Source organism: Microtus oregoni, unplaced genomic scaffold (assembly GCF_018167655.1).
Source record: "Microtus oregoni isolate MIOR12 unplaced genomic scaffold, Mior012 000008F_ref0000371, whole genome shotgun sequence".
NCBI classification, from domain to species: domain Eukaryota; kingdom Metazoa; phylum Chordata; class Mammalia; order Rodentia; family Cricetidae; genus Microtus; species Microtus oregoni.
The window spans coordinates 52,285,777-52,309,743 of NW_024543067.1; the positions used below are offsets into that span (position 1 = coordinate 52,285,777).

General features: G+C 38.6%; 1 protein-coding gene across 3 annotated transcripts in view; it reads right to left on the reverse strand.

Moving 5' to 3' along the window:
* Nucleotides 1-2,156: 2,156 nt before the first annotated feature.
* Stt3a (STT3 oligosaccharyltransferase complex catalytic subunit A) overlaps nt 2,157-23,967 on the reverse strand; it is a 32,386-nt gene continuing 10,575 nt past the window's right edge. For all 3 annotated transcript variants that reach the window (XM_041657102.1, XM_041657103.1, XM_041657104.1), the window contains exons 6-18: nt 22,985-23,075; nt 20,282-20,388; nt 19,519-19,683; nt 18,022-18,202; nt 16,479-16,634; nt 15,273-15,364; nt 12,977-13,132; nt 12,625-12,813; nt 10,908-11,024; nt 10,690-10,792; nt 7,839-8,027; nt 6,341-6,456; nt 2,157-4,815 (exon numbers count right to left, since the gene is read on the reverse strand). In XM_041657102.1, coding sequence (XP_041513036.1) covers nt 4,777-4,815; nt 6,341-6,456; nt 7,839-8,027; nt 10,690-10,792; nt 10,908-11,024; nt 12,625-12,813; nt 12,977-13,132; nt 15,273-15,364; nt 16,479-16,634; nt 18,022-18,202; nt 19,519-19,683; nt 20,282-20,388; nt 22,985-23,075 — 1,701 coding nt within the window. In that variant the 3' untranslated portion in view covers nt 2,157-4,776. The remainder of the gene's footprint in view (nt 4,816-6,340; nt 6,457-7,838; nt 8,028-10,689; nt 10,793-10,907; nt 11,025-12,624; nt 12,814-12,976; nt 13,133-15,272; nt 15,365-16,478; nt 16,635-18,021; nt 18,203-19,518; nt 19,684-20,281; nt 20,389-22,984; nt 23,076-23,967) is intronic.

Here is a 23,967-nt window from a genome sequence, read left to right on the forward strand (position 1 = left end):
TACAATAAATATTAAGAGAAAACATGCAGCCATAATCACAGAGTAGTTGGTAAGCATGCAGAAAGCCCGGGATAAAGTGAGAAATGTCGACTCTCAGGGAAAGGACTTAGGTACAAACTGAAACTTTGTGCTGGCTTTGCATCTCCACAAAATCTGTCAGATGTGAAGGGTGAAACGCCTGCAAATGTTTGCATGTGAAGTTTTAAACCATGACATTAAAGGACTCGTGATGAAAACAAGTTTTTATGTCATTTCCCATTTCTTTGTAATTTCCTGTCTGTGTTCTGAAATCAAAAGACCCATGAGGTTCCTAAATTACTGAATGCAGTGTCATCACCTGGAAAAACTAGGTTCAGGCAGAGTATCAGCGCTCATTTATGTGTGTACATGTGCTTGCTTTTATATATGTATACCACCATATATATATATATATATATATAGCCTTATACTAGCCTCTAGGTAGATGGAGGCAGATCCGTTCAGGGTCACAATGGCTACAAAGAAAGCTCCAGGACAACATGGATGAAATGAAATACTGTCTCAAATTTAATGTGTCTGAAGAGATTCAAAGAAAACTGCCACAAGAGTAGCTAAACAAATTTACACACATACACACAAACCAAAACCATGCTAAAACTTCCTAAAAATAGTTACAAAAGAATAGTAGAAGACAGGTTTTGTAACACTTGCCTATGACCTTGAAGGCAGAAGCAGAAAGACCAGGAATTCAAAATTGAAGCCAAGTAAGGAATTTGTTAAGAGGGTCTTTTCGGGGGGGGGGGGGGGGGCGTAAGCAACTGCCTCTATTCCTTTCTGAGTATGAGAAAATTTTGGAAAAGAGAAAGCCTACTGCAGATAAAAGATAATAAGAACAAAATAAAGATGAATCCCAAAGTACAGAAAAGTGACTTGAATTGCATTGTGGGAAGCCCAGAATACTCAAATTGAAATGACACCAGGCCAACTCTAAATATGGAGGTTAAGCTGGGGCAGTCTCAAGACTACCTATGTATGAAACAGGCCTCTACACACTCTTCCTCAAAACTGGTAATAAGACTTCAGGGCATAAATAAAAAGAAGCTGGGCCGGGCGGTGGTGGCACACGCCTTTAATCCCAGCACTCCTAACACCTGGAGGCAGAGGCAGGCAGATCTCTGTGAGTTCGAGGCCAGCCTGGTCTACAAGAGCTAGTTCCAGGACAGGAACCAAAAGCTATGGAGAAACCCTGTCTCGAAAATACAAAATAAAATAAAAATAAAAAGAAGCTGGCCTGTAGAGTAAGCCCAGTAAATGGTGTGGTTATAGTACTGAAAACAGCATTTAAATTTAAGTGTATATACTGAGAGTTGAACCTCTAAGCTTTCTTTTCCTACTTTACTCCAGAAAGGTGACAGTCTGGACAATATCCTTAAATAAGAGGACATACAAACCTTGAATTTTATGGATGGAAGAAAAAAAAATGTAACACCAATATCGATGATTTCTCAGTGTAGCAGCCCAGCCTGATCACTATATTGAAAAGCACAAGCAGACTCCCTTTCTACTACCTAGAGTATAAAAGATGTCAGCCAAGAATTTGGGAACGTCTTTAATTGGAAAGGCAGCAAAACAATGGAACAGTCAGACAACAAAAAGTCTTAAAACTTTAGAAACAGAAAGCAGAAAAGAAAAATAATAAAATACTTGAAAACATGGTTGGAGATAGAAATTAGCTCACTGACAGAGTGCTTAGCTAGCATGCACAGGGCCCTGGGTTTGTCCCAATGCAACTCATACAAACACACACGAGAGAGAGAGAGAGAGAGAGAGAGAGAGAGAGAGAGAGAGAGAGAATATGAATATGAGAATACAGCGCTTAGGAAATCTCCCAAGAGATGAAAGATAAAAGAACAACTGAAAATTTTAGGAAACTGACTCAGGAAGCCCCACATTCAAGTAACGTTACGGGATTTGAGTCAACAGTTAAGACCCTGACAGCTCTTCCAATTCCCAGCACCCACATAGCTGCTCATAAATGTCTGTAACTCCAGTTCCAGAAATCTGATGCCTTCTTCTGGACTCTGTGGGCACCAGGCATACACATAACACACACACATATGCAGGTAAAACACCCAATCACATAAAATAAAAGTAAATATTTAAAGTGTCAAACTGTGTTGCCTAAATTTAAATTTTTTTTAATTAACCTTATCAGAAAAACAGCTGGAAGAATCTACATATTATGAGTGTTTTTTTCAAAAAACAGAAAAAACTTGACTATGCACACATGAAAATCCATAGTACCAAGACAGTGGATACCCACAATAAAGATGCAACAAAGGGGTCTGGGGAAGAAATAGAGAAATATTCATCAGAATAACTGCATTTCCCAATATTAGGAAAATAGAAAACAATAGGCTAGTGCCTTTACAATGCAAAATACTGAGAGTCTGGGATTCTATACCTAGCTATGCATTCAGTATGGTAGAGAATAGCTCCAGAAATTTATTTGCCCTATATACTTTCATAAGATACTTAGAAATAGCAAATCAATGAAAAAGGCAAAAGATTAGCAAATATCACAGTGAAATAGTTCAACTCAACAAACTTGGAGAGTTAACCAATTCAAGCTGAAAAATAAAGACATTCTTAAAAGTAAACAATGTAATCAGGTGTGATGGTATATACCTATAATCCCAGCACTTGGCAAGTAGAGGCAGGAGAAGCAGGAATTCAAAGCCAGGCCTGGCTGCAAAAGACCCTGTGTCAAAAGCACAAAAATTGCTTAACAAATATATTTGATCACATTAAGAGAAAACAGACACAAATGAAAGAGAATTGGCTATGGAGGTAAGGGGGTAGGAGAGATTTATAACAAGTACTAAAAAACAGTAAAGTACTTTCTAAAAGAAGTTATAGAGGAAAAATAATAACTAGCTGGCTATAGTGGCCCACACCTGTAACCTCAACACCTGGGAGGCAGAGGTTGCACAATCAAGAGATCAAAGCTAGCATCTGTATCTTGAGTTCAAAGCCAGCCTAAGCTACAGGGAACTGCCAAAAAGTAACAGTATATAACACATCTTAACTAATAATAGCCAGAAGGTAAAAGGTAATTGCGACTATAACAGATGATAGTAAAAATAGTGTCACAAATTACAAGAGTCAATGGGTGTGTGGAAAGTTATATGTGTCAAATTGTATTGTTTTTTTAGATGGATATTTTTTACACTGAGTGGGCTATAACTGAAAATAAAAGCAATCTCTTAAAAAATTTGCATAAACTAGAAAATATCAAAATCCCAGGAGTAAAATGATATGAAAAAGGGCTATTCCATCTACACTATAGAGAAAGCTTACTAATAACCTGTAATATAATCATATTGATAAATCTCAGATTAACCTTTCCCACTAGGCAGTAATTATGTATATAAATCAAGTAATATATTTACATATAGGAAATCAAATCTTCTGGTACATAAACTGGCTTGAGGTCATTAGGTACAAGAACACCTAAGCATATATGCACTGAGTACCAATGTGACTTGACTATCTAAGTCATATAATTCCTCCTGTTTTCTTAAATAGTACAACTAATTTTTTAAGACAGTTTCTATACATCAGTGATTATGTCCTACGTTGTAAAATACATGATGAAATGTCTTATTATATCACACAGAAAGCTGTTATCCTGGCATAAAATAACTATGAGACCTCTATGCTTCGAAGTTAAAACGCTTTTTAAAGTCTCTTTTCTTACAGTCAGACTAGCAATGATCTCTAGGTACCTGCTAGTAGCAACACTTCCCACATCCTCATTATATACTTAGCAAGGGCTTCAAAACCAGGTAGTCAAGCCTGAAGTGGTGTGTGAACACAGCAGACTTACGCTAAGAACAGAAACTCATGGTGGCGAACCCCATGAGATTTAGGGGAGTCTCCAGGAAATGAGGAAATAGCCATTTACTATGTTTTAGGTTGAGTGAAGTACTGAAAACTTTCTGATTCCAATAACATCTACTGACCATCAACCTCTGTACATGGTAGGGTTGGAGGAGCGTCTTCCTCTCAGATTAATGTTTCACTGAGTCTTAACAACTACTGGATTAGTCACAGTTGGTTCACATTTTGCTTAGAATAAGAACCCTCACTAGTTTAAAGAACCCTGGTGAGATTGGACATACTTAGCAACTCTCTGTCCTTACAAAGCCAAAGATCTTCTAAAGAAATAGATATTGAGAGAACACAAACCTAACAGCAAGAACACTGTCTTCCCTGCTCAGAAACAGCACTCCTCTGGTCCCAGAAGCATTTATTCAGTTGATAAAAATTTATTAAGCACCCGTTATATGCAAAGCATTGGATCTGGGTGCTACAAAACAAAAAGTGTGACAAAGTTTTTATATTTGTAGAACCAGAGCTAGTCCTTAGGAGAGAGAAAGAAAATGTTCCTATTTGGTTTGTCTGGGGACCTAGAGCATGGATATGATCTTCCATCCACTCACTTCTGTGATCCTCAAATCAGCCGATTTAAGTCAAAACAAATAAGGCACATTAAAAAAAAAAAAATACCCCCCTTTAATTGACCAAAGTAAAGCCATAACATTTCATTTGGTAACCTGCTCAGAATTACAAAAATCATTTGATTTGGCCCAGCCCATACTGTCCAGGGAAAAACTTCCAGACAATTCTAATCCCATCTGGTTCTGTTCTTAGAAACTGTTTATAAAAAAAAAATCTTCGGCGTCCTCAATACGACGCGCTCAGTGCGAAGCGTACCAGGGCACAATGTGGCATTTATGTCCTTGACAAACCTCGATTATCCAGGTCCTTTACCTGCAACAACATAACATGAGTTTAGTATGTGCCCAAAGTTCAACATTAGAGACCTACTAGTGATCACCAGAAAGGGCTGCACTAGACTCTGTTGTCTTTGGACAATGTAATCAATAAGCATGGGTCAGACCCTACCTACTGTCAACTTAGCCTTTAAGAAGCGAATAGTCGAACTTTGGCATTGACCAAAATTCCTCAGTCATTCTTTTTGTTCCCACTATTACTTGAGTTTTTCCCCACTGTTACACAGAGTTTTGCTATGTAGCCTAGACTGGCCTCAAACTCAATCCCCTGTATGTTTCCCTAGTGCTGGGATATAGGCATTACTATGGGACAATGGTTTTACCCTATAAAGAAAGATTTGTTTCTTGTACTTGTTTAATTAAACGCTAATTGGCCGGTAGCCAGGCAGGAAGTAGAGGCTGGGCAACGAGAATTCTGGGAAGAGGAAAGTTTCAGTTTGTAGTCATCAGCCAGACAGAGAGGAAGCCAGACACAGAGCAAGCAAGATGTGACTGCCTTGTCGAAAAAGGTACCAAGTCACGTGGATAACACAGATAAGAATTATAAGTTAATATAAGTTATAAGAGTTAACAAGAAGCCTAAGATACTAGGCCAATCAGTTTATAACTAATGTAGACCTCTGTGTGATTTCTTTGGGATTTAACGACTGCGGGAACTGGGCAGGACAGAAACCTCAGACAACAAGGCATATATGCTATATCTGGCTCAATCTCTTCTTATGTAAAAGATATAACACATTCCTACGCAACATCATGTGATACTGTCAAAAATTCAGCAAAAAATAAAAAACATAGTTCAAAACACAAATACATGCAATCCCCCCAATCCCCAAGCTATTTCAAACCCTACCTAGAACAATATTGCTGAATCAAGTACAGTGGCGACATCTATAATACTACCATTCCAGAGGCTGAAGAAATGGGATAAATAGTAATATTAACGCCAGTCTGGTTGGCATCCTGAAACCCTAGTCCCAAAAACCATAAAGAAAGAAGAAAGAAAAAAGTTTTGGTCTGGGAAAATAATTCAGTGGGCAAAAACATTTGCCATCAATCCTGGTAACTAGATTTTGATCTCCAGGATACCTACGATAAAAGAACTAATCCCTGCAAGCTGTCCTTATATGTAGCATACATATAAAACTGTAGTAAAAAATGTTTTTTAAAGAAAAAGGAATGTGGGCATAACAACTGACAGCTGGGATGTCTCCTAAGAATAATCAAAAATATAATTAGCAACATTTTGGCCTGACCAGATGGCTTAGCAGGTAAAATTGCATATGAGACTGATGACCTAAATTCTATCTTGGGAATTATAAAAAGGCAGAGAGAGAATCCACAAAGTTGTGTCTATACAATAAAACATATACAACATTTAAAAATATTAACACTTCAAGTAAATGACAAGCTACTTTGAAACCAGGTGCTATTAAAAATATTCCTATTTGAAAACTGGATACTAGAATGAGGACAGTTTTCCGAGATGGGCAGCATCTACTCACCTTGTATATCCTGACCAGCCAATGTTCTGTAGTATATGCTTCCTCCAGGACATCAAGCTCAAAGTCTTTATTACCAATCTCAGCATTTCGAACACGGTCAAAGCCTGGTGGACGCTCTAAAAGCAACAAGAGAGAAAACTTCTTTCTATTCTGCAAATTAATTTCCTAGGGAGATGGAAGCTGCACACCAACTACTGTACTGGTTGCTATTCCTCAGCCTCCACTTGGACTAGAGTCTGCAAGAAAGAGCATTAGATAGAAATGGCAAATCAAAGTTGGGGGGTGGTACATGCCTTTAATTCCAGCACCTGGGAGAAGCCAGCCTGGTCTACAAGAGTTATATTCCAGGACAGACTGCAAAGCTACAGAGAAACCCTGTATCAAAAAACCAAAAAGTAAGAAAGAAAAGAAAAGAAATGGCAAATCAAGTGCTACCCTAGTTGAGTCCTGCCCAATGAGATGCTTGGTAGAGTCCATGGAGTTTATCTCTTATAAATCTAAAAGGTGACTTTCAAGCCTCTCTACTTCTGAGACCTAACACTACTAACCATTACATGGGTCAGGAGTTTAAGACTTGTATATACTGCAAAAGTCTTTCCAGATGCAGAAACAAAACTGAAATGGAGAGACTCTAACCAAACCAAATCCCTCTCAATGTAGCACGTAAAAAATGGAGAAGTACTTTTTTCTTTATTCCCTTAGTCCTTCGCACACTGCAATATTCTTTATTGAGACATTCATAAATTTTTTTTTTTTTTTTTTTTTTTTTTGTTTTTCAAGACAGGATTTCTCTATGGAGCCCTGGCTGTCCTAAAACTCCCTCGGTAGACCTGGCTGGCCTTGAACTCATAGAGATTCACCTGTCTCTGCCTGCCTCCCACCTGCTGGGATTTTTTTTTTTTTTTTTTTTTTTTTTTTTTGGTTTTTCGAGACAGGGTTTCTCTGTGGTTTTGGAGCCTGTCCTGGCACTAGCTCTGTAGTAGACCAGGCTGGTCTCGAACTCACAGAGATCCGCCTGCCTCTGCCTCCCAAGTGCTGGGATTAAAGGTGTGCACCACCACTGCCCAAGCAAAAGATGTTTCAAAGAACAGAATTCAGAGGCAGACTGAGTTTGAATCCTATCATTTGATATTATCTAGTTCAGTTACCTGTTGGTTATTTCAATTTCCTCATATATAAAATGGCATTAAGATTAGTTTCTAAGCCAGGCGGTGGTGGCGCATGCCTTTAATCCCAGCACTCGGGAGGCAGAGGCAGGTGGATCTCTGTGAGTTGGAGGCCAGCCTGGTCTAGAAGAGCTAGTTCCAGGACAGGCTCCAAAGCCACAGAGAAACCCTGTCTCGAAAAACCAAAAAAAAAAAAAAAAAAAAAAAAAAAAAAGATTAGTTTCTAGCTCCTGGGCTCCTGTGACTAAATGAGTTAAAAAAGACAAAGAGCAGACCCCAGAAAACACAGTACGTGTTAGCTATCACTATTGTTAGTATTATGAATCACTCACTGGCTTCTGTGTAGACTTGTCCAAAGCGGTAGTAACACATTTTGTACATAAGGCAGTTGAGCAGCACTGGAGAACCTTCACGATCCACACGGAACTCCCCTGTTGGAGTATAGTAGTCATTCTCCTTGATATGTCTTCCTGTATCTGTGCTTCCTCCAATCCGGACCATCCAAAGAAACTTGTTGATATCTAGAGGAAAAAAGAAAGAACCGCTGAATCAGAAAAGCTGCAGGATCTAAGAAACTCAATGAAAATATCACTATTTCTTTTTCTTTTTTTTTTCAGTTTAAAGATTTATTTATTTGTTTGTTTATTTATTTATTTATTATGTACACACTGTTCTGCCTGCATGTACATCTGCAGAAGAGGGCACCAGATCTCATTACAGATGGTTATGAGCCACATGTGGTTGCTGGGTATTGAACTCAGGACCTCCGGAAGAGCAGTCAGTGCTCTTAACCTCTGAGTCTTCTCTCCAGCCCGAAAATATCACTATTTCTAAGGAAATTTCCATCACAATTTTCTAATAAGGAATCCTATTATTTAACTCTGCAAAAACAAGAAATAGTGTATGAGCAAAAATATTTCCTAAAAATACAAAACTTTTATTAGAAATTAATTGCTTGTTAAAGGCTGAAATTAAATGCTATTGGTTCAGTCTTCAGCCACATCTGGAAGTATTCCTAGAAATCAAGGACTAAGCTATTGCAAGTAGTGGCTACACGTACTTAAGTAAACACCTGCAGTATTGTTAATATCACTTTAGACGTACTGTAGGAACATAACACACAGCGGAAACCAGGCACAGTGGTGCCTGTCTGTACTCCCAGCACTGAGAGGCTGAGGGAAAGTTTCATGCATTTAAGGCCAGCCTGGGCTACACAGCATCAACTTTTCATATAAAAAAAATCTGTTTAATGATCAAATATTTTATTTTAAACCTTCATAAGCACTCAACAAAAAGTAAAATCAATAGCCGGGCAATAGTGGAACACGCCTTTAATCCCAGCACTTGGGAGGCAGAGGCAGGTGGATCTCTGTGAGTTCAAGGCCAACCAGGTCTACAAGAGCTAGTTCCTGGACAGCCAGGACTGTAACACAGAGAAACCCTGTCCCAAAAAGCCAAAAAAATAAAAAATAAAATAAAATAAAGTCAGGGGAGGGAAATGGGAGGCCGTGGCAGGGAGGAGGCAGAAATCTTTAATAAATAAATAAATTTAAAAAAATAAAATAAAGTAAAACTAGAAGCCAGGTGTAGTGGTAACCCCAGCACTTGGACACAGGCAGGTGGATCTCTGTTACTTTAAGGCTAGCCTAGTCTAGTCTACATAGCAAGTTCCAGGCCAGACATCTCTACATAGTGAGATCCTGTCTGAAAAAAATAATAAAGCAACAGAAAAGGTCTATCCAAAGATCTGCTAATTGTTTTAGAAAACAGCATCTTGCCTAGACCTGTAATCTCAGCACTGAAGAGTTCAAGGCCAATCTAGGCAGCATCTTGAAAGATCAAGTCACGAGAATTTTTTGGTTTTGATTTATTCTATGGTAAGAACTCATGATGTAGCACACACTGGTCTACTGCTTCAGCATGTGTAATGCTAGGATTATAGCCATAGTCATACACCATCACTCATTACCCTACTTATTTTTTAACAGAACCAAGAAAAGGTAAAAAGACTAAAGACGAGCTGGGAATGAGCAACTGAAACAAAATCAGCCACCACTGAGATTGTACATATAAGTGTGGGGGTGGGACTTTTAAAATTCAAAAGTTTTCACAAACAGACCCAGCTGAAATATTGAATAAATGACAAGATTAATAGCAACAATAATAATAACTCTCAAACTTTCACAACTCCTAGTAATCCAGTTTTGAGAGATTGTCTTTCATTATTGTCTCATGCGTGTTTTCGTAGAGCTAGATACTCAATAGTCTGCATTATTTTTAATAACTTTAAAAAGTATTTTATTGTCTTTAAAACAAGACTAGCTCCTACAATTAGACTATTGCCAAATCATCATTCTTTCAACAATTCAAAAATATGACATCACCTCCAAAGAAAGTTCATTTTTTCCCCGTTTTCCTGAATAAGTCTTTCTTTACATACAATTAGCTAGTAAACAGCACTCTGACTTCACAAAATCTGATATTTTCACTTTTTTTTTTTTTTTTGAGGCTAACCAGGTCTATAGAGTAAGTTCCAGGAGTGGCTCCATAGTTACTGAGAAACCGTCTTGAAATCCCCCTCCCTAATAAAAAAAGAAAAAACCTATCCAGAACAGAATGAATGGTACATACATCATATAGATATTTCTGCAATTTCAACAACTGGCTGAATTACATGGTTGATAAAAACCTATATATGTAACTAACAGACTATCTTTTTTATTGGGTTAGCTTTTATTATTCTGTATTACAGGAGCTTGGAGAGATGGCTCAGCAGTTAAGAGCACTGGCCCATGGAGGAGAGACCTGCTCACTGAGGGTAGGACTGATTGGTTCTGGTCCTACAAAAAGCAGACGAGCAAGCCTGTAAGCAAATCTGTAAGCAACACTCCTCCATGGCTTCTGTATCAGCTCCTACCTCTATGTTCCTGACTAGATAGAGTTCCTTTCCCTGTAGATAAAATAATGTTCTCCTCCCCAGGTTGCTTTGAATAAAAGTGTTTCATCACAGCTAACAGAAACCCTAACTAAGACAATAAGCAATAATTCTTTTCATGGTAAGTTACTAATGATAATGGCTGACATGTGACTCTCAAAAATGAATATAAATAAATAAAATTAAAATAGTAACTGATTCACTACATTTTCAATGCCCACAGATAGAAACAATATCAAGTACAGTACCATCAGAGGAATAGCCAGTAAGGCCTCCAAAAATGACAAGCACATAGCTGACATCAAGCTCCCTCATGATTTCATACGCTTTTTCTTCTGTGGATGCCATTGCCTAGAAAAATAAATGCACAATATTCAAAGAAAATCTCAAGTCAACTCCCTCTCCTAGCAACACATTTCCCAACAGACCTCAGATATCAGACACCCTAAGGACCCATTTACTTTACCTGCCCTACTCGAGAAATATGAGTATTATTCCATGTGTTATTATCCACTAAAATTGTCCGATTTGCCATTGCAGTAATCTGGTAGCCATAATCCCACCATGACATGACCTTTGCATCCTAAAACAAGAATGAATACAGAAAAATGTTTATCTCACTGCTCTTAAAAACCAAATGCCGCCGGGCGGTGGTGGTGTACACCTTTAATCCCAGAACTCGGGAGGCAGAGGCAAGTAGATCTCTGTGTGTTTGAGGCCAGCCTGGTCTACAAGAGCTAGTTGCAGGGCAGCCAAAGCTACTACACAGAGAAACCCTGCCTCAGGGGAAAAAAAAAAATGCTAAGAGGAATGGAAGGACATCTTTGATAGCAAGTAAGACTTTCCTAATTAATCAACTTCTTAACAGAGTAATGCACTCCTAACAAGAAAATAAAATTGATAAAATTGGGGCACTGGCTCCTCCATTTACGCAGTCAGGAAATAGTTTACATTACATACAACCCAACATTCCCAAATACCCTACTTCCAAACAAGCAAAGGGGACTATGTAGTACAGCTAAGACAGTTTAGTGTCACTAGGTAATTTAAATTTTTTTCTTCAGAGATATGGTCTCACCATGTACATCAGGCTGGCCCCAAACTCAGAGGTTCACCTGCTTCTTATCCTCAATGCTGAGATTAAAGGCATGTGCCAACACTCCTCATCTGTCATTAGGTAATTTTTAATGTGACCCTTAATAACATAAAATCATTATAAAATTTATAAAAACACAGCACTCGGGAGGCAGAGGCAGGCGGATCTCTGTGAGTTCAAGACCAGCCTGGTCTATAAGAGCTAGTTCCAGGACAGGCTCCAAAACCACAGAGAAACCCTGTGTCGAAAAACCACAAAAAAAAAAAAAAAAAATTACAAAAACATTGCAAAGTCATTATAAAATTATTACAGAAGTAGAAGGGAAAACACAAACCACAAAATACGATGGCAGGATTAAAAGAGTCTTAGTTTGGGGACTGAGTACACAGCTCAGTGGTGGAGTATGTGCTTAACACATGTTAAGGTTCTGGGTTCAGCCCCAACACTGCTTTTAAAAAACTTCTTAGTTTGGGTTTTTAGCAAATCTGACTCAGAAATACTGTTTCCAATAGCTACTGAAAAAAAAATCACTTCAGAACCTCAAAAGATATAATTTACAATGTTAAATGTCATTATTATTAGGTGGTAACTCTTTACCTTGATTCTGTTTTAGTTTCTGCTTTTTTTATAGCAAACATAATTAATATTTTCTTCTTTTGAAACTCATTTAATCTACCTTATATTAAAACCACTACCATATCAATACAAATGTTCAAACAGAATCTAGAATTTAAGATACTCTAGAACAATGATTCTCAAACTTTCTAATGCTTCAACTCTTTAATACACTTTCAAATGTTGTGGCGACCCCCAAGCACAAACTATTTTTACTGCTACTTTACAACTGTAATTCTGCTACTGTTAGAAATTGTAATATAAATATTTTTGGAGACAAATGTTTGCCAAAGGGGCCACAACCCACAGGTGGAGAAACACTACTTTAGACGACAGTCTTCAATCAAAGTTGGCCTTTAAAGCTTATTAAAAACTGAGTTTCTAAATTTTTAATTTCTCTAAGGTTCCTATTTATCACAATATCAACTGTCTTCACCACTATCTGACTATCCAACCCCTCTCAAATTTTTACCTCCGGAGTATTGTGACGAAGCCAATAATATGCTTCTCGGAAGTCATCAAAAATGATCCGACTGCCATCCCCACCACGAGCAGACAGTACAATGGAGGGAGAAGAGTAGGCTTCACTGGTTACCCAAGTTGAGTGGAAAGTATAGGTGATAAGAAAAAAGGCCATGACCAGTATCATTCCACTTGCCACCTACAGAAAAAAGAACTGTATGTAAACCAAACACAGACAGCGTCTTATGACCAAATATGACAGATCAAAATACGTCAGGCTGTACAAGTTCACTGTGACCACCCCTCTCAAACACACACATGCATGCACATTTTCCCAAGCGAACATGTTACTTAAATTTCACCTCATTCTTAATAGGATAAGTAGAATCCTGTTGCTTCTTGCTCTTCTTGTCTGGGCGACTTATGTCCAAATTCTTCATATATGTGGACAGCACCTGGGAGACACCAATGCCAGAAAGAATGCACATAACAGGTGCCAACACCAGCATTAGACGCACCTAAAAGGAAAGAGAATCGTGATCAGTATAATCAGTCTTCCACAAATAACAAGACTTCAATCTACTGGAAGACTATGACATCAATTTAGCAATTTTCAACAAATATTCTACTTCAGCAAATGTGAAATAAAAGATATGTAGTATAGTTTTAGCATAACAGAAGTATTTCTTAAACTTTGTTGCAGTTGGGCCAGTTGCTGTGCAAATCTATAATTCCAGCTATCAAAATGTTATGAAAGGAGAATCAAAAGTTCAAGGCCAGGACTAGAGAGGTGGTTCAATGGCTTCCAAGCACATACAGCTCTTCTAGAGGACCTAAGTTAACCCATGTTGGGCAGTTCATAACTGCCAAGAACTCCAGATCTGTCACCCTCTTCTGGACCCTGGACCTGCACATATGCATGTACACATATACACACATACATGGAGGAGATATGGCTCAGCAGTTTAAAAGCATGATCCTTAAGACTGGAGTTCAGGGGGCTGGAGAAATGGCTCTGTGGTTAAGAGCACTGACTGTTCTTCCAGAGGACCCGGATTCAATTCCCAGCACCCACATGGCAGCTCACAACTGTCTGAAGATCCAAGGTGCAGGGGATCTGACATCTTCACACCAATGCACATAAAATAAAGTTAAATAAAAAAGACTGGAGTTCAGTTCCCAACACCCATGTTAGGTAACTCAGTGATGTCCTCTTCTGGACTCTGCAAGTACCTGCTAGTATATGGCATACACACAAACACATACACATAAGTAAACATAATAAATGATAATCTTTGGAGCTAAAGAGATGACTCAATGGTTTAAGATCATCTACTGCTCTTGCAGAGGAACTGAGTTTAGTTTCCAGCACACACATGGAGTGGCTCACAACAGCCTGGCTCTGGCCTCCATGGCACCTTCACTGACATGCACATACCAACACACAAACACACACATACATACATAATTAAAACATAGGGGAAGCCGGGCGATGGTGGCGCACGCCTTTAATCCCAGCACTTGGGAGGCAGAGGCAGGCGGATCTCTGTGAGTTCGAGACCAGCCTGGTCTACAGAGCTAGTTCCAGGACAGGCTCGAAAGCCACAGAGAAACCCTGTCTCGAAAAACCAAAAAAATTAAAAAATTAAAAAAAACATAGGGGAAACAAAAGACCTTGTCTCAAAAAACATGAATATAAATAACAAACTCCATATCTAAATGTGTCTAGGTTCTGAATGATAATATAAAATTTTTACTGGGGTTTTGATGTTGTTGGCTTGTTTTTTTTTTTTTTTGTTGCTGTTTGTTTTTATTGGTTTTTGGAAATAGGTTTCTCTGTGAAACAGTCCTGGCCATCCTGGCTGGAACTTTCTTTGTAAAGCACATTGGCCTTAAACACAAGAGATCCACCTACCTCTGGTTTGTGAATACTAGGATTAAAGGCATGTACCACACCTCTCAACAAATTTTTACTTTTTTATATACTTATTTTTGTCCATATTGTTTTTCTAGATAGAGACTAGCTATGTTGACCAGATCATTCTTGAACTAATGGTTCTACTTCCCAAGTGCTGGGATTACAGGTGTATACCACCATAACCAATTAAATATATTTGTAGTGAACAGATACACACTCAAACATACACACACATAAAAATAAATAAAATAAAAAATATTTCAAAATAGTGTAAGAAATATATTAGTACCTTACATAAAATCCTTCTCTGTCTTAACAATAAAGCATAGACAGTACTCTCAAGGCTTTAAGATAAAAAAAATCTACTCCAGGAGCTAGAGAGTGGTAGCGGCAAAGCTTCTGGCTCTTCTAGGGACCCTGAACTTGGTTTCCAGCATCCACATCAGGAGGCACACAACTGCCTGTAACCTCAGTTCCATGCAAACATTTTTCTTTAATCTGCTCCAAGTTCAATGAAGTATAAAAGTGCCTAACACAGGGTTATGAACTCAAGAAAATTAGACCCCCACAAACAGAATGTGTCTGTTTATTACAAATAAGTATTACCAAATGCAGGATGTTTTGCATAATCACCAATATTTTTTTTTAATTCAGCTAGGCAAAAAAAAAAAAAAAGAACAAACGAGAAAGCACCGCAGAGTCAGGAATAAAGTTTGGCTAGAACTGAGGGAATTCCTCACCATTACAGCTGAAAAGTACATGCTGGTCACACCATACATGATGATAAAAATCCGGGCATCAGACAGGTTACTAAAGCAGTAATAGAGGCCAACTACAAAAGAGGGAAAGAAAAGTAAGCAGCTGAGCCTGTACAGAAAATACAAGGGAAAATACCTTCATTATATGACTGGATGGCTTCATACATTTAGCTCAGCAATTCTAGGAATCTATACTAAAGAAAATTATACCAAGATGTTTACTATAACCAAACAACCACAAATCATCTAGCAGAAGAGATGGTTAATTTCACCATATGTTAAGTATAAAATACATTAAGATACTGCTATAAGAAGTTATAGGTCCCTTTCTTCTTCCACATCTTTATACATGTCTACAGATAAAAAAATATTTCTGTAAATCCTAAATTGGCAGAAATTATGTTTGTTTTTCCCCAGGCCTCGGTCATGCCAGGCAAGTGTCCCATCCCTGACAAAGCCCTAGCTCCATGCCTAACCATGATTCTTTATAATTAGGAGTAGAACATTGAATGGTATCATTCACACTCAACAAATAAATAGATGAATGTTACAGGTTAGCCTGTAATACACAATAGACCACAAATACAAAATAGACCCTATCTTAAAATTAATTAACACTGAAAATGGGTTTTTCATTACAGTTTTTTGAGAATGTAGCCCAGAACAATCCTCCTGCCTCAGGTTCCAAGTACTAAATTATAGACATTCATCACTGCATCTGATTTAAAATGTTAAAGGTAGTAGAACAGGTAGTAAGAACTAGTGCAAATGTACCCGTTTTGCGTATTTTTTAAACTTATCTCTATTGTTTTTACAATATAAAAATTGTCTTAACTATAAAAACTCAACATAGAGCTTCAATATAGCCAAGAAGAAAACTGGGTAAAAGAGAAAGAAATATGCTATGAGTGCTAAGTATAAGTACCCACATGGGGCAGCTCACAACTGTCTGTAACTCTACCTCCAGAATACTGGACACCCCCTTCTGGTCTCTGCAGGCACCTGCACTCACTCATACATTCATACATACATACATACATACATACATACATACATACATGTGTAAAAATATTTTTAAATACCTAACAAAAAGTAAGTAAATATTTAAAAAGTAAGGAAGAGGGTAGTTAATATATTTGGAATCAAAGGATGATTCTTATGAAGGTTACTTCAAAATGCAGGACAGACCTGGAAACATGAAGACAAGGAGCTGCAGATCAAAATAGTAAGAAGACCAGGTTGTGGGCTGGTGCTCAGACACAGATGCAATGATGGGGATGTTGTTTTTAGCATAAGAAGGATCCAGCAGTGAGTAGAAACGCCCTGTCCAGGGAGAAATTTTTCCTGCAAGAAAAGGCAATAAATATTTCACATATAGTCCTAAAACAATAAGCTAAAATGCTACGTAATCACAACACCCCAGTTTATTTTATTATTAGTGTGCCTATATAGTGTCTGAGTATGCACAGAAGTGGTAAAGTAACAGTGCAGCTTCTGAGAGCTGGTTCTTGCCTTCCACCTTGTCTGAGGCAGGATCTCCTTTATTGTTTCTGCCACACTTCATATTCCAGACTAGTCAGGCGGTGGTGGCGCACGCCTTTAATCCCAGCACTCGGGAGGCAGAGGCAGGCGGATCTCTGTGAGTTCGAGGCCAGCCTGGTCTATAGAGTGAGTGCCATGTCAGGCTCCAAAGCTACACAAAGAAACCCTATTTTGAAAAAAGCAAACAAATAAACCAAACATATTCCAGACTAACTTACCACCAAGCTTCTGAGTGACTGTACTGTCTTAATTAGCCATTCGCCCCATAAGTGCAAGACTATGCAAAAAGCACTTTTACCCACAACGTTCCATTTTTATAAAATTCTGAGATAAAAAAGGACTGTTTTTGATTTACCAACATCAGTATTATTTACAGTTTTACTCCTTTCTTTTTAAACTTGAGAGAGTGTATTTTTCAACAACATAATTTGGCCATATAAAAATTCAAGGGGGAGGTGGGTTCCAGAGAAGCCTACTGAAAAGGAGAATCTTAGGCTTAATCTAGTCAAATTAAGAAATCAAGGTCAACTCTAGAATCTAAGTGAACTAAGTCCTCCATCCTGCTATGAATTAGAAAAATTAAATTAGCTTCTGAGAAGTGTAAATTAAAAAAAAAAAGAGACTATCACCTAAATAGCCATGATTTAGTTTCCATAGATTGAGTACCATGACTTAAAGTATGACAAAGAAAAGAACTTCTACAAGCCAACCAATAGGAAAGAAAAAGAAAACTGAAAAAGTGCTGGCAAGGCTAGATAATCCTTTTAGCTCTACAAAGACACTCTGTCATGTTGAATCCAAATGCTGACAAAGAGAATGAATGTTTTAAAGAGTAGGACTTTGGGGCTGAAGAAATGGCTCAGCAGTTAAAGAGTCTTTGCTGCTCTTGCAGAGGACATGGGTTCAATTCCCAGCACCCATGTGGTGGCTCACAGCTGTCCACAACTCCAGTTTCAGGGGATTTGATGCCTTCTTCTGGTCTCCTCAGGAACCAGACACACATGTGGTGCACAAACATACATGCAGACAAAACACCCATACACATAAAATTAAACTAATCTTTAAGTGTTTGGCTTTAGCACTTGAAATAAAGACAGAATCTTCTCTTGTGACCGAAGAGTCCATCTTTTTGGTATTTATTCTACATCTGTATCCATGTGTATCTAACTATAAAAGACGTGCTCCCTACCTGTCAGCATGAGGAGTGCTCCCACGGTGAGGAGGACAAAGCCAACCAGGGAGATGACACTTCGGAAAAGAACTTCAAATTGCTGTGGATTCAGTTTGCTGCGCAGGTAATCTACGAAGGCATGGATCTGACAGAGGCCAAACACTCCAAAGGCTGCCATGTGTTCTGATGAAAGGACAGGCTAGGGGGAAGTGGGTGATCACATATGGCAATATTAGGAGAAAAAACAAATACAGTTCACCCAACATTGGTACTTTTCTGATCTACTTCAACCCAAGGAATCGAATGAGGTCTCAAGTTCCAAAATGAACAAGGACCAATATAGAAATGGGTTTAATTTACCAAATATATTTCCTAAAGAATGTCTGGAGTCTAACAAAGCACTCTATACACCATCACAATCACATCCTTGCCACCTGCTCCAGTTACTTCCTTAGTGTGAACTGAGTTTTCTCCTAATTCCCTTTCACTAAAACTCATCATTTAAAATTCAATGTCACTTTCATCTCCAAACCTGAGAATCAATGGCTGCTATGTCTCAAGCACCAGTATGACTCCTTTAGTATATAATGACTCTCTTCCACAGACAGTGGTTCTCTAACTCTAGTGGGCATTATAACAAGGGGAATGTTAAAGTGGGTTCTGAGCCCCACCCAGAGTGTCTGATTCAACAGGTCTCTTTTACTGTCTCACTTGGCTTGGTTTGGCTTGATCTGGGTTCTCTGTTCTGATCTGTTCTGTCTGTTGAGACAGAGTTTCATGCACACCAGCCTGGGCTTCAACTTGACTGAAGTCAAGGATGACCTTGAATTCTTAATCCCTCCTCCACAGAATCTGCATTCTAACAAGTGTCCAGACACTATTAATGTCAACACTCCAGAAACACTTTCCAGAACTACTGAACTGTAAACCACAGACAGCTGTGTAGATTTCTTTCTCCAACTTCCTCAGGGACTAGCACAGCACATTCTCTACATCTTCCAGTGAATAGCAAATTTCAAATATTAAGTGACTACAAATATTTGCTTATCTCTAAATATGAAAGCTTTACAAAAGAAACCAAACACACAATGTCCTGCTAACTGTACATAATAACCTGGTTACAAAGCTTATGCTTTGCTTCCTCAAGGACTCACCTAGGCCCCATTAAGATGTTCAGAGTCCACTGCTATTAAATGGGGTCATTTCCACTAAAAGGCTGGAATTTTAAACTTTTTTGAAATTTTAACTTTGATTATTCAAGTCAACCCTGTTAACTGGCCCTCCTCCTCCTCACACAAACCTAAGCATAGAGCCATTAAATTCAAATAGCATGCAGCAAAACTGATGTGTTCTTAGAGGCAGATTCATAACCAACAATTCTGTTGTTTCAGTTAATAAGCAGCAAAAAATAGAAACTGTAATTCATATTCTTCTTAAGAGAATCCAACCTAGTCAATCTAGTTGGAGCTACTTAGAAACATTTGGCTACAGAAACTCTATAAAGTCTCAGCTTACCTGGAAGCCCACAAAGGAGATCTGCATAGAAAGAATGGTGCCCAGGCAGTAAACAGTACAGTAGGCTACATAGATCCGGTGAGAAAAACGGCCTGTTAACATTAGCACCAGGACATGAAGAGGGATCAAGTTGATCAGGAACACATAACCTCCCCACGAAGAGACCTGTGATAAGACAGAAGGATTAGTCCCTTGGAGCAGACTCAGAGCATGCTGACACTGATACAGTAAGAAATACCAAGTCACAGTGTTAATCTAGATGCCATACGGTGTCAGACACAATCTCAGTAGAAGCAAAAGGAAATTTTTAAGGGGAATATAATAAAAATATGGGACAGCCAACATGTACCCATAGGAAATACAGTAATACAGAATTTGAAAGACTTTATTAGTAGACTGAAAAACAGGGGGTCTAGGGATATAACTCGGTAGAATGCTTGCCTAGCATACAAGAAGCCCTCGGTTCAATCCTAAACATTGTATAATCCAGGCACTGTGGTACACATCTGTAATCCCAGCTCTCAGTAAGTAGAGACAAGGGATCAGAAGGCCATCCTTGGCTACACAGAGTTTGAGGTCAACCTGGGATACATAAGACCCTATCTCAGAAAGAACTTGAGGGCTGGGGAGGGGGGGAAAGAAAATTTTTTTATTAAAAATATGTAGAGAAGTACTACCTCAGCAGTTAATCAGATACTTAGTATGAGCTCAATCCCTACACCAAAAAAAGAAAGAGACACAGAGAATACATGTATATAGTTACCATGTAGAAATAAGCAAGGGCACACTTGGCAGCCCAGTAGATGGAACCAGTCTTCACTGCCTTGATCCACATGTAGTAAGTAAGCAGCATGCAAAAGATAGCAATTCCTGAAGAAAACAAGACATTCAGAAGCTGCACTAACACAGGTTAAGAATGCTTTTCTAGGGCTGGAGAGATGGCTCAGTGGTTAAGAGCATTGCCTGCTCTTCCAAAGGTCCTGAGTTCAATTCCCAGCAACCACATGGTGGCTCACAACCATCTGTAATGAGGTCTGGTGCCCTCTTCTGGCCTTCAGGCATACACAGAGACAGAATATTGTATACATAATAAATAAATATTAAAAAAAAAAGAATGCTTTTCTAGGAGCTAGACCTTTAATCCCAGCATTCAGGTGGCAGAGACAGGTGGATATGAGTTTAAAGCTAGCCTGATGTACAGAGCAAAATCCAGGACATCCAGAGCTACACAAAGTAACCCTGTCTCAAAAACAAAATAAAACATAAAACAAAGAAAAAAAAATCACCCTTTTCTAGGGACTAGAAAAGGACTCAGTGGCTGAGAACAAACACTGCTGCTGCTGAAGAACCAATTCCTAGCACCCACATTTAACGACTCACCACCACCTCTAACACTAGATCTAACTCTTCAGGCACCAGCACTTACAAACATAGAATCAAAAGTAATAAATTTTTAATAAAAGAACACAGTTCTGGAACACACTATCTAGACTCACATTTCTAAACTACTATTCACTACAAGTATAATCTTAGGCAAATTATTTTACTTCCCTTTGCCTTTGCTTCCCATAAGAAGGAGTCTGAGTATAATTTTCTTCCCCAGTGCTGAGGATTAGACAAAGGGCCTCACGCACACTAGGTAAATTCTCATCTCCTGAGCTGCACCTCCAGCCCATGGAATCTACAGTAAATATCTACTTATTAAAAACATTGCAAGGGCAAATGCAGTGGAGAAAAAGCACTTGGAATAGTTACTAGAATACAGGAAGCAACTGGTAAATATTGGCCACAACACTATTTTATTTGGCTGGGCGGTAGTGGCGCACACCTTAATCCCAGAACTGGGGAGGGCAGACGCAGGTGGATCTCTGTGAGTTTGAGGCCAGCTTGGTCTACAGAGCAAGTTCCAGGACAGCCAGGGCTACACCGAGAAACCCTGTCTCAAAATTCCAAAAACAACAACAAAAACCCCACTAATTTATTTGTAGGCATTAAATTTCCAGCTAGTCTTAAGAATATGCAAGGCTATATGCATGCTAATAAAAACAGACCTTTTACTCAGAATGGTCCTGTCCTTAACAACTGACTCATAGATGACCTGGAGCTATGCCTCCAAGACAGAACACTGTCTACCATTCCCAACGCCCTCAATTCAATACACAGCTCTACCACCACCCTGACTACCCAACCCCTGAGGAAAAAAACTGCCTCATGAATTCCCAAATATGGGTCCAGATCAATTTCAACTACTTCCAAAAAGCTTTCTTTTGATCCCTAAAACCAAATTAATTTCTGTTTACAAGACAGCCCCAAAGGACAATGCTCAAGAGCTTTAACTTTTTGTTATTGTTTGTTTGTGCTAGGCAGCATAGGCAGGCCTGAATGAAATTCACTATGTAGCCAAAGCTAGACTCACACTTACTATAAAGCCCAGACTGGACTTGAACTCAACATCTTTCATTTTCACTTTGAATGCTAGGATTACAGGAATGTGAACATCAGGCCAGCTTTGAGTTTTTTTAAATTGTTTTTATTTTCTGGAACAATGTCTCATGTAGTCCAGGCTGGCCACAAACGCACTATATAGTCAAGGATGGCCTTGAACTCCTCATCTTCCTGCTTAAGTGCCAGGATTACAGGTATATGCAAACCATATTCAACTAGAGTTATTTTTACAAGTCCATTATTATATTCCTTAGCAGATTATAGGACATCTGTCATCTATCCCTTAAATTTTTCAATTTTAGAACAAAATAATCAAATTTATTATCTATCTCTATAATACCTAACATTATGCTCTCCCAATACGTTTCAACAACAAAAAAAAATGTCGATAAAAATCACTGTAATTTTAAAGACACTTACAGTAGGAAAATTAAGAACATAATGTTAAAACAACAGTTATATATGAGTGAACAAAGGCCTGTTAAGAAGTTCCCAGCTAGGGCTGATGAAACTGCTTGGCTAGATCAGGTAGCATTTGCTATCAAGTCTGATGACCTCAGTCTAATCCCTGAGAATCACATGATAGAAGAGAACTGACAGATGCAAGTTGTCCTCTGACCTTGACATAAAAGCAGGCATGAGCATGAAAGTAGATACACACAGTAAATAGGTATTAATTTTTAAAGTTTCCAGCTACCTCTCTAGGGGAGTATCTTGTCCAAGATTCCTTCCTGCCATTCTCACAAAGTCCAATTTTATTATTGCTAAGCAATAGAGATGAACCTAAATTCAGCACCTTGTGAAATTTCAGTAGATAATAAAGTGAACACACCCCTTTCAGCATTTGCCAGGCTTGGAGGCGCATGCCTTTATTCCCAGCACCTGGGAGGCAGAGACAGGCAGATCTCTGAGTTTGAGGCCAGCCTGGTCTACAAGGTGAGTTGCAGGACAGCCCCTGTCTCAAAAAACAAAAAACAACCCAAAAAAAAAAAAAAACCTCTTTCCGCATTCTAAATCTTACCTTCGTTATCATAGGAGCCAGCTACAGATCGAGAAATATACCCAGGAACTACAGCAATCATGGCAGCAGCAAGAAGCCCAGCTCCTGCATCCTGGAAAAGCAGAAGTTAACATGGATATGCCTCTAAGAGAACTGAGGACCTACTAATCCATTCTGTTTACAAGGGGCCCAAAAAGCACTCAAAAATTTCCAAGGTCGATATAGGATGCTGGAAATGCACATAGCACAACAAAGCCAAACTTTAGTCAACTCCACATAAGAATACCAAATCTAATACTGAGTACAAATATGCTGAGACAGAGACATCATATGAGCTTCAGGGTATAATGGAAAGGACCTATCATCTCAGCAGATTGAGGCAAGAGGGTTAAAAACCCAAGACCAATCTAGGTAACACAACATGATCCTTTCTAAGGGAAAAAACAAAAAAACAGGTAATAGGAGAGTAATTAGGGATATAGCTCAGCTGACAAGATAGCTTGAAGCAAGTCTGAAGCCCTAGTTTGATCCCTAGCACCACATAAACCAAACATGCCTATAATCCCAGCATTAGGGAGACAGTGGGATTAAATAAGATCAGACACTCAAGATCATCCTTGGCTACACAGTGAGTTAAGATCAGCTTCGACTACATAACAGCCTGCCCTTCCAAAATAATAATAATGAAAATAATAACAATCACATGAGCTGTCAAAACCAGAGCCTGCTGGATATGGAGGCACACACCTTTAATCTCAGCACTCAAGAGGCAGAGGCAGAAGCAGATAAATCTGTGTGAGTTTGAGAACAGCCAGGACTATACAGTAAGACTCTGTCTAAGAACAAAATAAATAAAAGCCTGTATTTGCATAAGAATGGACTATTTAGCTATCAAACTTATTAGCCCCCTCCTCTAACAGTGACTGCACATCACAAAAAAAAAAAAAAAAACACCACTTCTACAACAAAAGAATAACATTATTTGACTTTATTTATTTATTTAA